The sequence below is a fragment of the Pelodiscus sinensis genome, chromosome 1 (genome assembly GCF_049634645.1).
Source record: "Pelodiscus sinensis isolate JC-2024 chromosome 1, ASM4963464v1, whole genome shotgun sequence".
In the NCBI taxonomy this organism is placed as follows: Eukaryota; Metazoa; Chordata; order Testudines; family Trionychidae; genus Pelodiscus; species Pelodiscus sinensis.
Genome location: NC_134711.1, coordinates 320,387,603 through 320,404,925, shown reverse-complemented (window position 1 = coordinate 320,404,925; position 17,323 = coordinate 320,387,603). Strand labels below are relative to the sequence as shown.

Here is a 17,323-nt window from a genome sequence, read left to right as displayed (position 1 = left end):
TCTCCAGCCCCACAGTGGGAGTGCCGGGGTGCCAAGGCTCAGGGCTTCCTCCCACCATGTGGCAAGCTGGCACTTGCTCTTCAGCCCCAGAGTGGGACACAGAGACTTGGGGCTTCCAGCCCCCAGCACAGAGACTTGCCATGGGCTGAATCAAATGAAGGAGGAGAGTGGATCCCACCCGCGGGCTCTAGGTTCCCCACCTCTGTTGTAGAGTAAGCAAGTGTTCTGATACAGTGTAACACAGATTCTTAGTACATCCAGTTGTGCTTCCACCACTGAAAAAAGAGCAGTAGGTCAACCTAATTGGTATATACTGTATAGAAGTAGCATTGTATATCAAGTCATTTAGAAGTTTTCCTGTCAGTGGCTACACAACAATATTTTTAGCTGAGTACGCAAAATTAGGAGAATTGACAGTTAAACAGGGTGACTGTTTATCAAAGTGTGCAATTCCCATTTCAAATTAGTCTAAACAGTGAACACCGAGCAGGAGAAAGTGGATCATTATCCAGAGAATTAACAGAAGGTGGAAACAAATCATTAGACCACTTTGATTTGCCAGTTCTTGTTCTCTGCTTCCCTTCCCATTGTTACTGGTGATTTACCAACATACTGTATCTGAAATAGAAACATTATCCTTTCTGATTGGTTACCTCCTGATTCATATTGAATATCAAAATATATTGCCTGGGATCACAATGAAAGAACCTGGCAAGAGAAAGTTGGGCACAACAAGCTAAGAATAAACAATACTGTGAAAGGAAATACAGGAAAAACTACAAGACAGTTAAATGAGTTTCTACTCCCACCACTTATCACTGAATCACTCTATAACCTTTGTTAAATCATAAAATCTTGGTTCTGCAGCTTCCCCAACTGTGAAATGCAAATAGGGTAGTCTGCTATGGTACTGGACTGGCAATCAGGCAACCTGGCTTCTCTGTAGAGTTCTGCCACTGACCTGCCACTGACTGTGACTATTGGCAGGTCACTTCATGTCAAGTTCCCTTTCCACCATTTATCTTATCTGTCTGATATAGTGAATTCATACAATGTGTTACACCAGGGTGTCCTGATCTCAGGTGGCGCCTCTAGGCATCTTTAGACAAGTGGTAATTCTACAGCTCTTGGAGATATAGCGTTAAATGCTAAGTAGTAGTTTACTTGTGCTGCAATCACTCCTTAAAACCCCATATGCCATGATAGTGCACTCATATAGAAAGCGGTTATCTATTTCTCCTTGCATGCTGAGCCAAACCATAGACTCTTCCAGTTTTAGATTTGAGTGAACTGCTGGAGGAAGGGTATGGGTGGTTGCTTTTCATCTTTTTAATTTGTTTCTATGAAAGGGATGTGATCAACTTGAAATTCTCAGTTTAAAAAGGGGAGTAATTTCAGGTACTGCCAATGTCTTTGAGTTCATATATCAATTTTTTTAGTCACGTCCTAATTTTAAAAATGTTTTCTCACCTTGTTCCAGTGTGAAAAGTCTGCACGAATGAGGGGGACTGTACCGTATTTTCCGGCATATAAGACAACTTTTGATGTTAAAAAACATCCCCCAAAAATCGGGGGTCGTCTTATACGCCGGGTATACAGCTTTGCGGCTTTGCAAAACCTCGGGGGAAGCCGGCGGCGGGGCAGCCCAGGCGCACCTCGGATGCCTCGCCCCGGAGCCCCTCCGCGGCTTTGCAAAGCCTCGGGGGAAGCCGGCGGCGGGGCAGCCCAGGTGCGCCTGGGATGCCTCGCTGCCCGAGCCCCCCCCCGTGGCTTTCCAAAGCCTCGGGGAAGCCGGCAGCGGAGTAGCCCAGGCGTGCCTGGGCTGCCCCGCTGGCCGAGCCCCTCCGTGGTTTTGCAAAGCCTCAGGGGAAGCCGGCAGCGGGGCACCCCAGGAGCGCCTGGGCAGCCCCGCTGCCGGCGTCCTCAGAGGCTTTGCTCCCAGCGTCCCTGGTCTGGTGGAGACGGTCCCCAGCAGACCAGAGGCACGGGGAGCAAAGCCGAAGTGGCGGCGGGGTGCCGTGCTTCTGAGGCTTTGCTCTGGCAAAGCCTCAGAGGCATGGGACCCCGCCACGGCTGCGGCTTTGCTCCCGGTGCCCCGGTCTGCTGGGGACCATCTCCAGCAGACCAGAGGCACCAGGAGCAAAGCCGGGGAGGCGGAGGGGCGCTGGGGTGCTGCCGGTTGGCCTCTTAAGGGGGGGTAGTCTTATCAGGCGAGTATAAGACGAAAACCTATTTTTTAACTAGAAAATTAGGGGGTCGTCTTATACGCCCAGTCGCCTTATATGCCGGAAAATACGGTATTTAGTATTGTATAATATTCATTTAGTATTGCTAAATGCATAAAGTAAACTTACATACAAAGTAGGGAAATATTTTTTCAATTTTTCAGTTCTGGTAATTCTAGGTTTTGCATGTAAAAATTGGTTTAAAATTTTAATTTTTTTAAGATGACACATATCCCATAAAATATACGAATAGCAGGTTTGTATAAGTGAGTGGACATGATGTTGAAAATCCATATTCCACCAAATAAGGTAAGTTGCTATTTTACATTTCTGAACATGTTTCCAAAGTGGAACTAATTTCTAAGCTTTCTATATTGTCTAATTTGTAGATTAGAAAAAGGGTGTATTTTAATTGCAAGAAGAAATTAAATCTATGTGTAAAAGAATTCAGAGAATATTTTCAATGTTTCTTTTCAGATAATTAAACTCAAAGCAGAGGCTCGTCTTGATCTTCTAAAGCAGATAGGGGTGTCTGTTGATATGTGGCTGAAGAGTGCAATGAATCAAGTGATGGAAGAACTGGAAAATGAACGTTGGGCAAGCCTTCCTGTGGTGACCAATAATGGCTCGTCACATCTGGTACTATCACCATTTTATAACCTTGATCTTTTGTTTTCCTTCCAACCTTGTCTAACGTACATCCTGGACAATGGTACATAGATCAAAATTAATGCAGGGAAAAACAGGAAGAGCGGAATTTTAGGAGGTATAGATGTTTGATAGCTAACACTAGAAATCTTCAATGTAACTTTTATGCATCTTGATTTACCTGTTGGGTGTTTTATACCTATCTCACATGGGTCTTTAAGCTTAATAAATGGTAAATGATACTCTTTGGGATAATTGGATGAAAGGGAGTATTGGTAAAATTTAGAAAACACCTAGATGATTTAAGAACCTAAATCCTGTTTTTACAAGTGACTGGAGCACTTAATCTCATTAATTCCACTGACTTTCACTGAGACTTAAACTCCTATGTGCTGCACTGGTTAGGTTCCAAAGTCATTAGATACTTTTGAAAATTTTACTGTATCAGTAGTTTAGCTACAAAGCAATTAAATCAGGCCAATCCAAAAATGCAAGAATAGGTTTATATAAGATACAAGGGGGCTGTGCCCCCTGCTTGCTATGCTCGCCAAACCCTCCCCCGCCCCCCTTGGCCAGGGAGGGCCCAAGGCCACGGCTCACTCAGCCCTGGCTCTTCCCCACCCCCCTGGCTGCTGGGAAGGGTCCAAGGCTGCCCTGGCTCTTCCTCCCCCCCGCTCTCCCACAGGAGGAGCCAGGGCTATCCCAGCCCTGACTCGTCCCACCTGCCACCAGGGAGGGTCCAAGGCCACTCTGGCCCCAGCTTTCCCCTTCCCCTCCCCCTCCTCACCCAAGAGGCGGAGGCTGCCCCAACCCTTCGACTGCCAGGAGGGACCAGGCCAAAGCTGTGCTGTGCCTGGCTCTCTCCCCAGCCACCAGGAGTGGGGGAGGGGGAGGTCAGGCCAGCCCTTGCTCTCTTCCCACCCCGGCTGCCAGACAGGGCTGAGGCCACACCAGCCCTGTCTCTCCCTCTTCCCTCTCCCCCCGCCTTGGCAGTCAGCTGGACCCAGCCGCCAGAGGGGTCAGAGTCGGGCCAAGGCCTCGCCAGTAGGGTTGCCAGATAAAATACCGAACACCACCCCCCCCCCCCCCAAAAAAAAACTGGAAGAAATTCTATTGAAGGGGGGGAAGGGAGGGAGACCAAAGTTGTTAAGGGGGGGGAAAAAAGGAGGACTCCAAGGACTTAAGCCCCCCCCCCCCAAAAAAAAACCACACAGCATGTGCCCTTTAATAGTGAGTGCAAGGGAGTGGTTGAGCACTAAGACCCAGGGAAAGCATTGCTTCCCCTAGGTCTTTTGGCCAGCAGCCTTGGGGAACCAGGTAAGCATGGGGGCTGGGGGTGTTGGGAGCTGGGGGGGGGGGGAGGCCGGGCGCTGAGTGCTTGTAGGATTGCCAGGTGCCTGGTATTTTCACCTCCTGGCCAGGGAAAAATTCAGAGAATACCGGACATTTTAGGTGTCCGGTATTCTCTGAATTTTTTTACCGGACAGGAGGTGAAAATACCGGACTGTCCGGGTGAATACCAGACACCTGGCAACCCTACTTTCCAGGCCTGGCTCTTCCCCCCCGAGCCACTCTGGGGGGAGCTCCTCCAGGCAGCCCCAGCTCTCTCCCACCAGCCAGCTCTGCCTCTACTCCCTTCCCCACTTGCCGCGCCAGCCTCGGCTCTCCCCCCCAGCATCCGGGGGAGGGGATGGAAGGCATTCTAAGTAGGGTTGCCAGATGGTTTCAACAAAAATACCAGACACATTACATCAGAATCTATATTACATCTTACTTAGAAAACACTGGGCATTTATATTTCCTCATTTATATTTTCTCAATTTGTTTCCCGAACAGAAAGCTCAAATACTGGACTGTCCGGTTCAAAACCGGACACCTGGCAGCCCTTACTCTAAGGCCTTGCTAGGCCCCATGCTCTCCCCCCACCTGCTGAGCACTAGAGGAGGGAGGAGGAAGGCCGCAGCATAGCAGCTGTGCACTGGGGAAAGGGGAGGTGGGAGGGAAGAAGGCAGCAGGTGGGATGCAAGTGTGACGGGATGAGGTCACACTCTTGTCCTGCAGGAAAAGTTGTTTGTTTTTTTTAATAGCAAGAGAGAGAGAGAATATACATCAAATGTTCCATTTTTGTGTTGTCTAAAGTTGCTTACAGAGTAGGCAAAGTAGGCCATAAAAGGCTTCCACACTTGGATGTTCAACTTTGGAGGAGATTAATTTTTTAATCTAATTCATGAAGCAGGAAAAGTTAATAATTTTCTTTTCCCCTTCACCCTGCTCAAAGAATAATGTGCTTCAAAATAAACACTGAGAAACAATTGCCTAAACTAAGAAATCCAATTTTAAAAAACAGAAAAAGCTTAAAAAAAAAAAAGCATGTAATCTTATTTTTCTTACATGACAGGCAATGCTGAGCTATAACACTTGGCAGTAGAACTATCCAGTCTATTGCTCTTCATTGGTAGCAAGCAAAAATACAATTCCTAAAAGTTTAGTCAGTTTGCCTCATACACAATGTTAGAGCATACGTATCTACTTAGCATATGACAAAACATGTAGCAATCAAAGGCTTTTACAAACTTAGTTGCAATTTGGAGGAGGTGCATTTTTAATTACAGTGGGCAGGTGCCATTGCAATTTATGGTTTCATTCAAACTTCACATTAAAGCTTTTGACAACTACTTGCACTTTGTTTCTACTGGCCTCTGTGGAGTACAGTGGGAGTGTGATGGGAAGAGCCTTTTGTAAGGGATGGCCTCATGCCTTTGATAATGGGCTTTCCTTCCCAGGCTGCCCACAAGACACAGAAGGATCTGCTCAACCACAATGCAGTATTTACACACAGCCATCTTCGTACTACCTTTTCTTGGCTCTTTTGTATCTTTACTATTTTCTTGTCACAGGTCAAGTATTCTAGTGGCAAATCATCATCAATTAGTCTCTTGGTGGATGCAGACAAATTCTGAATTTCCATCTACTTTCTTCACAAGAAGCAGATACCTAGTGAAAGGATCCTGAATTCACTTTCTCTGCATTGTGCTTTGCCTCCTAGAGAATATTGAACTTACACACCAAACTTTATTAACATTTATATTACAATCTATTTACAATCCTTTTCTCACAGCTTTGATAACCGTTAACTATTCCCAGAGTAGTTATCAGTGGTTCACAGTCATGCTGAAAGAGCGCAAGTGGGGTTCTGCAAGAATCCGTTTTGAGACTGGTTCTGTTCATAATCTTCAACAATTTACATAATGGCATACAAAGTACACACAAAGTTTCTGAATGAATACTAACTTGGGAGGGGTTGCAAGTGCTTTGGAGGATAGGGTTATAATTCCGAATGAGCTGGACAAACTAGAGAAAAGGTCTGAGGTCAATAGGATGAAATTCAACAAGGACAAATGCAAAGTACTCCACTTAAGAAGGAACAATCAGTTGCACACAAACAAAATGGGAAATGACTGTCTAAAACTGAAGAAAGAGATCTAGATGTCAGAATGGATCACAAGCTAAATATAAGTCAACACTATGACACCTATTGCAAAAAAAAAAAAGCATTCTTGGATGTATTAACAGGAGTGTTGTAAGCAAGACATGAGAAGTAATTCTTTCATTCTAATCTGTGCTGGGTAGGCCTCAGCTGGAGTTCTGTGTCCAGTTCTGGGTATCACAAGCGATACTCTGGACGCGCGGGTGTCGACATCAAAGGTATTTGTCGACCACCCAGGTAAACCTCCTGGGATGAGGTTTACCTGGGTGGTCGATAAATACCTTTGATGTCGGCAGGGGAGCGTCCAGACTATCGCGCTGAGCCGACAAACAGCTGATCAGCTGTTCGTCGGCTCAACGCGGGAGCCATGTAAATTTAAATGAAGCAGCGATTATTTAAATCGCCGCTTCATTTTACTGTGTCGGGTAGCCTAATCTACGGGCCTCTGGCGACAGAGGCATGTAGTCTAGACGTACCCTCAGGTATTTATAAAAAGTCTTCTTTTTTCCCTTTATTCCTGTAGCTAGTTTGAGCTCATTTTGTGCCTTTGCCTTTCTAATCTTGCACCTGCATTCCTGTGTTGTTTGCCTATATTCATCCTTTGTAATTTGTCCTACTTTCCATTTTTTATAGGACTCCTTTTTTACTTTTAGATCATGCAAGATCTCATGGTTAAGCCAAAGCGGTCTTTTGCCATATTTTCTATCTTTCCGGCAGCAGAATAGCTTCCTTTTGGGCTGTTAACAATGTCCCTTTGAAAAACTGCGGAATCTCCCTCATTGGAGATTTTTAAGAGCAGATTAGACCAACAGCTGTCAGAGATGGCCTAGGTGCTGCTTATTCCTGCTACGAGTGCAGGGGACTGGACTCGGTAACCGCACAAGGTGCATTCCAGTTCTATGATTCTAACTCTGTCTCTGGGGCAGGGAGTCCCATAGATGATGTTACGGTTAGAAGCTCAAGTCTCACATAACTCAGTGCCAGGTTTCAGACTTCCAAAAGTACAGGAGATTTCTCATCTGGGTTTTGGTTTAGGCCCTTTCAAGCTATAATAGACTAGAATGGCTACATTACTGTGTTTAATTGTATTTTTCCCTTCTCCCCCGTCTCCTTCTGCTTCCTGTTGAAGAAACTGGATTCTTCTCAGTGCCTTTCCTTTATCCAATCAGATGCACAAACATTTGGCTCCATATCTAAAGCTGGTGCCAGTCCCTCACAAGCTGGCAGATGTTAGAGCGTGGGAGGATAAAATTTAATTTCCATTTTCCCCTTTTACACATACACATTCCCTTGTGTATAAAGGATTATATTGACCTTGGCAAGCCAAATGAGGACAGCCCATAGCTGGCATTTCCTAAAGCTGTTACAGACATTACTTTGCTTACAATTATAAAAATTTACTGCTCTTCTTTTCAGACTAGATGCACTTTCACTTCACTCCCTCAGAGAAGGCAGTATGTAATAAGGGCTCAACCTTCTACCTGTGCTTTGTCGTGCTTAGCTGAGCAGAATTTGTGTTCTTTGTGCCTGGTTTTGTTATGAGATCATTTGTTCATCAGAGCTCTCAACGAATTGTCTTTTAATGAGTTATAAATAAGAAAACAGCATAGCTGAAACAAGCTTGATATCTTAGTATTTATTCAAACTGATAAATAGATGTGATAGTGTAAAAAGCTTAAGGAATTAACGTCGCCTCACGTAGCCAACTGGCTGCCTTTATTGTGTAATGAAGACATGCATAGTTTGAGGACAGAATGTTAAATTATTTATTCCACTTAGATGCCAGTAAAAGCTTTAGTCGTAATTTTGTGATTTAATGCCACCTGGTACTCCTGTTTGGTACTACTGTTCGGTATCAGTGTAGCTGGGTGTCTGTTTATCCTATGAAAGAGGAAGAGAATGATGCCCAGTTTTAGTAGTCAGTTGTGACTCTCAACTCCACTGAGCTGGATAATAATCAAAACTAATGCAGAGTTTTAAAAAAAAACAAAAACCAACAAGCGTGAGTGCCCTTTCCAGGTTGCTGATTAGCTATGAACATGGAACTGATTGCTTGGATGATTGTGATGGGCTAGTGTCTTTTATCTTTCAAGTTCAAATTCAGACCATGTTATCTGATAGTTTTTCAGCAGTCTGTGTAAAATGAGCCATGATTTCAAGCCAGAGCTGTCCGTGTTACAATTGCCACTGACAGACACCTTTGCAGTGTCAGCAGAGATGTCAAAGGAGTGAATGAGTATGAAATCTAAACTCCACTCACTCCTAGAAGTTGTTCATCCAAGTCAGAGTTGTGGTTCAGTGATGTGGAAGCTTTTTCTGCTGTTGATTGAGCTTCGGCTGTTCTGAGGATAAAGAACTTTTTGTTAGTAATTTAGTCACCAGCACTAAATCTACCCAGATATATGTGTACACTGTATATAGTTAAGAGACAAGATAATTAAATTATGATGTCCTATTACTTTATCTGATTTTATTCTTGTGTTGGGTTCATTTTGTGCACTTTGGGGGTTCCTGCTGTTGATGCATTGTCATTCATTAGCAGATTTTGTGTAGAAAGAAAAGCTATATAAAGCAAACAGCTAGTTCTTCTGTATCCTGACTGTTGTTTTCTCCTCTTTGTGTTCTCTACTTTGCAAATCTATTCTATTCAAGGAATTTTTAAATAGCTGTGCTATCAGCATTAAAATGTATTTATCTTCTTTACATCATCTTCTTTATATTGGAAAACCAGGACTTGTTTTATGAACAAATTCTTCAAAACATAATATGCTACAGGTTGGATCTCCCTGGTCTGGCACCCTCGGGACCTGACCGGTCCCAGATGAGGGATTTTGCCAGACCAGGGAAGGTCATTGCTGCTGCCTCGTTCCCCCTCTTCCCCCGTAGCCATGGCCTTGCAGCAAGCCTCCCCTCCTGGCTTCCCCCTGTTGCCTACTCCTCAGTGAAGGGCTCCTGGCCCTACTGTGGTAGCTCCACTGCTGCAAGCACAGCCCCAGTACTGGGCTCCTGGCCCCACGGGGCAGCCCCCTTGCTGGGTTCCAGCTGCACCGCTGGGTGGCAACCCTGCTTCAGCTTCAGCCTCACTGGGCAGCCCCACTGCCTCCCAGCTTCATCAGGCAGCTCTGCCGAGCAGCAGCGCGCTCTTTGCTGCACTGCCAGGCATCCCCACTCCTGGGTTCCTGGCCCCATGGGGCAGCCCCTTAGTCAGGCTCCCAGCCCCACTGCCTCCTAGACTCACCGCACCACTGGGCATCAGTGGGGCTGCTGGGTTCCTGGTTGTGCTATGGGGCAACCCCGCTGCTGGGTTCCTGCCCCCACCACCGGGCAACCCCACTGCCTCTTTTTGGGCAGTTTTGCTGCCAGGCAGCAGCCCCGCTGCTGGCTCCAGCCCTACTGGCAGCCCTGCTGCCTCCCAACCCCCACCCAGTGCTGCCACCAGGAGACAGCCCTGCTGTTGGGCTCCCAGTTTCACTGCCACAGGGCAGTCCTGCTACTGCGCTCCAGCCGTGCTGCAGGGCTCCAGACCAGAGAGTCCTGCTTAAGAGAGGTTTAATCTGTAGTTTCTTATGGGTCTCAGCTGCAGGTTCAGCAGTGACTGCTTTGAGGGAGCCAAGACTTAGTAAGCAACATTTGTAGGAACTATGAACATCTTGAATTTACCTTAATCTACAAAGTGTCAAATTTAAAAAGCCAAAGTGTTACCTAGATAGAATATGAAATACTGTTTGTTACTGTAGTCTGTTAACATTCAATCAGAAATGGATACAAACTGGACTTCAGTGAACTGGACTAGTCTAAATTCATATGAATTACAAAGCTATAATCCAATCACAATAATTGGTATGGTGGATTTAGTGTACTTACCTTTTATTCTAGTGACCTAGCTTCAAATATAGCTAAGCTAAAATGAGAAAATGAGTTGTTTGCTCTGCGGCAAAGCCATAAACATCAGCTTGTGTCGCAAAGTCACCTCATCATCTGTCATTCTCGTCAGGCGATGACCAAGACTAAAATAACAAGGGTGTAATGTGTTACCTGAAGTGTTTTGGCAGAACTGATTGAGGAAGTCTTCACAGTACCTGTCTGCCCTACACCTGGCTCTTTGAGTGGCCTGCCTTTTGCTTTCATAAGCTGTGCAACATTTGCAAAATTAAACAAGAATACAATAAAAAGTTAAGAATTGTAAAATCTGTTGTACTTGGTTTTGAAGGATGGTGTGTGGTTTTTTTTCATGAGGTAGAATTGCTTATCCAGTGTTTAATCTAGGCACAAAACCAAAGTTCAGTGGATGTCATCACTGCTCAAACAATGTTCATAGAAACTTGCATTTTTTCCAGACTATCCCACTTCTCTCTTTATTTAGCTTTTTCATAAATACTTCTTAATTATTATTCTCCCCCTAAGGATCTTTTTTCCTATAAACTATACTGAAAAATTGAAGTGATTACTTTTCCTTCAAGTGTATTTCTGACAAGCTGCGGGGGAGTGTTTAAGTTTTAGCACTTCACTGTTAGGGCAGTTTCACTTTGTATCTTAACAGACATATGTTCATCATACTTTTAGTAATGTGGTTGTCCAGTATATTATTCTGTCTCCATTAAAACTTTATATGGTAATCTGAAGAAGGGATGCTGTATTTTGGATTTGTCACTACCTTAAAACCTCCTCTTTTCCAAACTTTTGAGACCTACCTTATAGCAGTATTCTGACAATTGAAGGTTTAGTGTACATTTAAAACGCAGTTGACTGCTTTTCAGTTAGGTGATATTGATGAGTCAAGACATAAATGTTAATTGATAACTTGCATTCTTTGCTTCCAGATATTTGCTCAAATTTATGACTACTTTTCTGAAGTCATTCAGAGAACAAGTATATTGATTTTTAGTGATGGCATTTCTTCTTTGGTGTTTTTCCAAGATAGAATCTTAAGTTGTAACACTGCTCAGTCACCAGCAGATTTGGAATCTAGAATTTCAAGGGCTGGAGTTACTAAATAATCTAATTTACTCTTGTTGTTTTTTCATTTACTTTTTATAATCCAACTACAAATTAAATTTTCTTTATAGCTTAATCCTGATGCAGAAAGGGAAGAAGGGGAAGAATTTGAAGACAGCATGGATGTGTTTGATGACAGTAGTTCTAGTCCTTCTGGAACTCTAAGAAATTATCCACTAACCTGCAAAGTTGTTTATTCATATAAGGTTTGTATTTTTTCAAAATCTCTTATCAGTAGATGAGTTATCACAAAAATATATGATGTCTGTGAGAGTTTGCCCAAGGAAGGACACTAAGATTTAGTCCATATTAAATGTGTAAAGTTATAGTAATTCGTTAAATCTGTTACTGTAAAATCTGTGAAACATTTTTAGCAAGCTTAATAAAGTTTTAAACCACATCTAGGCTTTAGCTCAGTAAGGTACTTAAACACATACCTAACTTTACATGTGTGAGTAGTTCCATTCACTTCATTGAGCCTACGCACATACTTAATGTTGGGCATATGTATACAGACTTTCGTACAGTGGATTTTGTATCAATGAATCACTGAAAGTTTAAAGAGAATTAAATAGGCATGAGCACAGTAGATGGTAGTGTTCTTAGAACTTCTTGGTCTCCTTGACTGAAAAAGAGAAGAAAAACCCTTAACATGTTTTTAAAGGATATTTAAAAGAATTCAGGACACACAACTTATAGATGTCTCTATCAAAACTATATTTTTAAGTTAGTGTAAAGATGGCAATTTCGTTTCTGGTTTCTGTGAACAGGCACATATCTGCCATATATCAGTCTTCATTTTGTATGTGATATGCTTACATTCCAGGCTTCTCAGCCAGATGAACTGACCATTGAGGAACATGAGGTATTGGAAGTGATTGAAGATGGAGACATGGAAGACTGGGTAAAGGTATAATTTTTCTTGCTTATTTTACTGTTTGAGCCTTATTTTTGTGTCTTTTACAGCAGTATGCTGAAATTTACTGCATTTTCATATGGTTTACTTACAGGCACGAAATAAAGCCGGCCAAGTGGGTTATGTGCCAGAGAAGTATCTACAGTTCCCAACATCCAACAGTCTGTTGAGTATGCTGCAGTCACTTGCAGCATTGGATAGTCGGTCACATACCTCAAATAATTCAGCGGAAGCTGAGCTTGTTTCAGGAAGCCTAAATGGAGAATCCAGCGGTAAATAGTAATAAATAAAACAAGCCTGTCAGTGTTGTTCTTGAAAACATTCTATTGCCCCAGATGACTGGGATGCCTGTGGATTGCCTATGTTAGGACAGGTATCTCCTTACCTAAGGGAAACCATTTGCATTAGTACCCATCTCCCTGTCTAGACTCTACCCAATGTGTCTAGATATGTCTGATAAGCCTGTGATTGTCAACATTAGTCACACTAGCATAAAAGTAAAGTCATTTTCAGATTAGCAAAGATGGAGATGGTGCATTTTAAAAAGCTGTTTCTCATTCTGATTATAATTTTTTTCCTCTCCCAATCTAGTCTGTTTTGTAAAAGCACTTTATGATTATGAGAGCCAGACAGATGATGAGCTGTCCTTCCCGGAAGGAGCAATCATCCGTATATTGAACAAGGAGAACCAGGACGATGATGGCTTCTGGGAGGGGGAGTTCAATGGTCATGTTGGGGTTTTCCCATCCGTGTTAGTGGAAGAACTTACAGCCTCAGAAAATGGAGAGATTCAATGGAGTGGAGACATTCAGGTATGTGAAAAATTAAATATGGGCCTGGATACATATTGGTTTGCTGGCATTCGGCATTGTTATACAGGACACCTAAGCATTTCTGTATAGTTGCCTCTTCTCTCCAATTAATGAAGAGCTTTGGTTCCTGGAATGGCTTTTTTGTTGACAATGGCAGCTATTATAAGGACATGGACTTCAAAGGAAGGAAAAAGGTAGATGTTCACTGCTGCAGAGACCTTCCTACCCATTCCCTTAAAAAAAAAAAAATAGTGACTGCTTTCCTTTATTATGTGATCCAATATAATATTAATCAAATGATGAACTGTGGCAATCACAAGAGATTTGTGTACAGAATAAAGGAATGGTTAGAGGAGAAAGGAAATGAATCAGAGGAAAGTCTCAATCTCCTTTCTGTAATTAATTTATGGAATCAAGAGATTAAACAGACCCTGGCAAAAATCGTATTATTGGCTCTGACGGTTGTAAAGTCTTTCACATCTAATGCTGTGCAATATTTTCATAATGTCTTAGAGGGCAGAACATTTAGCTATGGGATTTTAACAAGTACATCCACAGTTTAGTGCAATATTGTGATCTAAAATTATATGCTAACGATACTGTGTTTAACCAGTTTATCATATCATAATCAAGAATTAAACACTTTCTTATTTCTTATTTATGAAAACAGTGTTGCTAGAAATCAGAATTCAGTGTCTTCACCAGAGGATAATTTATCTGGTGCTTTTTATTATTTCTCTTTGAGAAGAACATCATCACAAATTATCTCTCAGCTACTGGGGGATCCCTGAGCCTAGAGCATGTACTATCCCTCTCAGCCTCAGCAAGTGTGAGATTTGCTGCAGCTGCATAGTGTGACAGCAGGGCCCAACACACCAGCTTGCCTACCTTGCCAGCAAACTCCTTGGGGCTCTCCCAGCCCAAACCTTGCCTAGTAAGTAACAGTGAACTCTCGCGTTTGAGTTCCTCTGAGATGCATCTCTGCAAAACACAGCTCCTGCAAGTGTGGTTTGACAGAACATTTTAAAGGAGCTGCCAACTCAATGGAACAGAAACAGCAGTTTATTTTGACTGGGGTTAAAAATGACTTCAGTTCAATCACAACACCCAGGGTTTGTTTAGATTAAAAAATGAGAGAGAGAGAGAGAGAGAGAGAGAGAGAGAGGTTTTAAATAAGTTCAAGTACAACAGATAGAAATGGTTATGAACAAAAGGAAAATATGTTTTCTAATGGCAAGGATCTATCTTAACAAGCTCTACAGTCTTTGTTCAAAGTAGTTTCCTCGCCAATCTTATTTTTCCAACAATGGCTGATTAGCTCTTAGTCAGGAGCCCCACAGAGTCCAAGACTGTGGTTTTCCTTGTCTCCTCAAATCTAGGATAACTTAATGGGTTCTCTGCCCCTCTCTTTAGTTCAGAAAACCTTTGAAAAATATCTCTCTGAATTCATTGGCCCTGCTTCAAGAGGCATGAAAGCTTCCAGGGTATGCCATCTCCTTTGCCTGCTGAGATTAGGTGATCACTTTTCCCCACTTCCTCTTGTGACAGCTTTGTTTCCCTGGCCTACTAAAAATGTGCTTTTCTTTGTCTTTGGCCACACCCTGCTCCATTACATAGGTCAGTGGTTCCCAACCTGCAAACTGCTGGCTGCCCAGCTGTGGCATGCATGAGGGACCAGCTTCCCCTTCCTACTCCGTTTCCAGCTGAGCCAGCTCCCAGCCTGCAACCTCCCAAGCCCAATGCAGCTCAGCAGGGAAAGGCCAGGGCCTGCTGTAATGGAGCTCGGATCTCGAACTCCGGCCTGTACGAGCGGGCTGTGGGCTGTTTGTCAACTCCTCTTAGACAATCCTGGTTTAGACACATTTTAGTCATAGTCCCAGCACACCTGTATAACCCTCTCTTGGTTGGCTAGACATATATAATGCAAAAATACAAGTTGAACCTCTCTAGTCCGGCACACTCTGGTCCCACAACATTCATGGTCGGGCATGATTTTCATTAGCCGGATGTTCACATATCTCAGTTACCAAGTTTCCACAAAGTTCCATAAAGTTTGTTTACAGCTACTAATCCCAGCTCTCAGGCTACATCTAGACTGCAGTTTTCTTGTACAATAAGCTTTTTTCAGTAACAGATTACATAACACCTTTTAAATACCTATTCTAACAATGGTGAATTGGGATATGTTGGTCAACCCAGCCTGCAATCACTGCTAGTTTCCTGAGACATCCTTGCCTTCAGGCATAGGGATGCTCTTAGTCAGATATGTATAGCTGTGTTACTGTACAGCTCCTTTCCCCGACTGAGTCATGCCAAGAGCTTTGCGGAATCAGATATAAAAATGTCAAAATACTGTTGTGTTATAGTATAGTAGGAGTTGCAGTTTTTTATACAAGCAATTTTTTTCTAGCCTGTACTGATAATTAAAAAGACAATGCTAATGTTTTCTAGAAAAAAATGGATAATGATAATGCTTTCCTTTGTACCACTCCTTAGGCTTGGATCAGTCTCCCAAATATTAAAAGTTCCCATCCCCTCTCTTTCCCTTCTTCCATTCTCTTCTCAAAACACTCCTGCTGCTAGTAGCTTATCGGCAGTGATGGGCACATGCATGACTGTCTGTTTGAGTACGTCTAGACTACATTCCTCTTTCGACAGAGGGTTGTAAATTAGGCACTTGGAAATTGCAAATTAAGCTGGGATTTGAATTTCCTGTGTATCATTTGCATAATCACGTAATGGCGCGCTTTCGAAAAAGCTCTATTTCAAAAGTAAACCGCTGTCTAGATGTGGTTCTTTCGAAAATAGAAGCCTTTTTCTAAAGATCCTGTAAACCTCAAAAAATGAGGTTTACATGATCTTTCAAAAAAGCCTTCCCGGGAAATTCAAATCCCAGCTTAATTTGCAATTTCGAAGTGCTTAATTTACATCCCTCTGTTGAAAGAGGGATGTAGTCTAGACACACCCTTTGTTCTCTGCAATGTGTCCACTGTCGTAAAGTATCACAAACATAGAAAACTCATTTCTACTTCTTACTGTCATTTTATTCCAATAAAGTGCATGAGTTTCGTTGTTCCTGGTTTTTGTTACCCTCTGCATTTAAATGCCTTACATACTGTTAGGCAGTGATAAAACTCACTATCTTAACATTATTTTGTGGAGGTATCTTTGGCAAGGTTTGCTCAGTGAACTGATATGTTTTAAAACAGCCTACAAACAGGATCTGTTCAGATTACCACTGCTAGGGAAATGAAGAAAAATCTGCTCTGAATGGCCACCTGTGATTTTTTTTTAAATCACTATAATAGATCTTGTCTCTCTTCCCCAAGTACAGCTGATATGCACTTTTATCTGACAGATGCATTTCATCACTAGATGAAAACAGTTGAGATCAGTTGATCAGTTAGCAAGTATATATCTTGCTGAAGAATGAATGTCAGCATCTCTTTTCCTCTGTTACACAGATATCTCCAAAACCTCATAATTCTCTTCCACTGTTGCCACTGTATGACCAGCCACCGATTAGTCCCTACCATAGTCCTGATAAAAGAGGCTCCCAGTCCTTCCCTAGGTCACCATCAACTAATGGTAAGAAATTTTTTTGCTAGTACGAGAAACATCCAAATGTTTGCTTTAATTAAAATTTCAGCTTGCACTAGAAACATGCTCTTTTCACAATGTTCAGCTGGCTCACTAACACGCACAATGTTTTGGTTTTTATTGTTCACTCTTTCAGAAAATAGTTTCGGCTCCGATTCTCCTGGATTCTCACAGCCTCCACGACTTGCTCCTGAAACCTCATATGGCAAACTGCGACCTGTAAGCTTCCAATATTGCCAAGTTTAGTGATTTGGTAACATTATATAAACCAGGCTGGATCCTCAGCTGATACAGATCAGCAGAGCTCTCAAGGTCCTTTCCAGTCCTAGTATTCTATGATTCAAGCCAGTGGAATTATGTTGATATGCCAGTTTCTGGATCACCATGCTCTTCATGTACTATTTTAAATCTTTTCTGTCCAATTAATAAATATACAAACGTATTGTCCCCAGAAAAATATCCAGGGAAAGGCTTGTTTGCGGGTTGTGGAGTGGAACACAGATGTGTCAAAAAGCAACATGATGTATATGTTTCAGAGAGGTAGCCAAAAACTGAGGAGTCCTGTGTCATCTTAAAGACATGGGGTAGGTCTACACTACAAAGTTAATTCGATATAACAGCAGTTATTTCGAATTAACTT

At 42.7% G+C, this 17,323-nt stretch overlaps 1 protein-coding gene across 5 annotated transcripts in view; it reads left to right on the top strand.

Annotated features, from left to right (window-relative positions):
- The window catches only part of FCHSD2 (FCH and double SH3 domains 2), a 268,315-nt gene that overhangs the window by 243,286 nt on the left and 7,706 nt on the right, over positions 1-17,323 (top strand). For all 5 annotated transcript variants that reach the window (XM_075919548.1, XM_075919550.1, XM_006130860.4 and 2 more), the window contains 7 exons: positions 2,703-2,864; positions 11,427-11,561; positions 12,182-12,265; positions 12,366-12,543; positions 12,863-13,083; positions 16,548-16,671; positions 16,820-16,902. In XM_075919548.1, the coding sequence (XP_075775663.1) occupies positions 2,703-2,864; positions 11,427-11,561; positions 12,182-12,265; positions 12,366-12,543; positions 12,863-13,083; positions 16,548-16,671; positions 16,820-16,902 (987 nt within the window). The remainder of the gene's footprint in view (positions 1-2,702; positions 2,865-11,426; positions 11,562-12,181; positions 12,266-12,365; positions 12,544-12,862; positions 13,084-16,547; positions 16,672-16,819; positions 16,903-17,323) is intronic.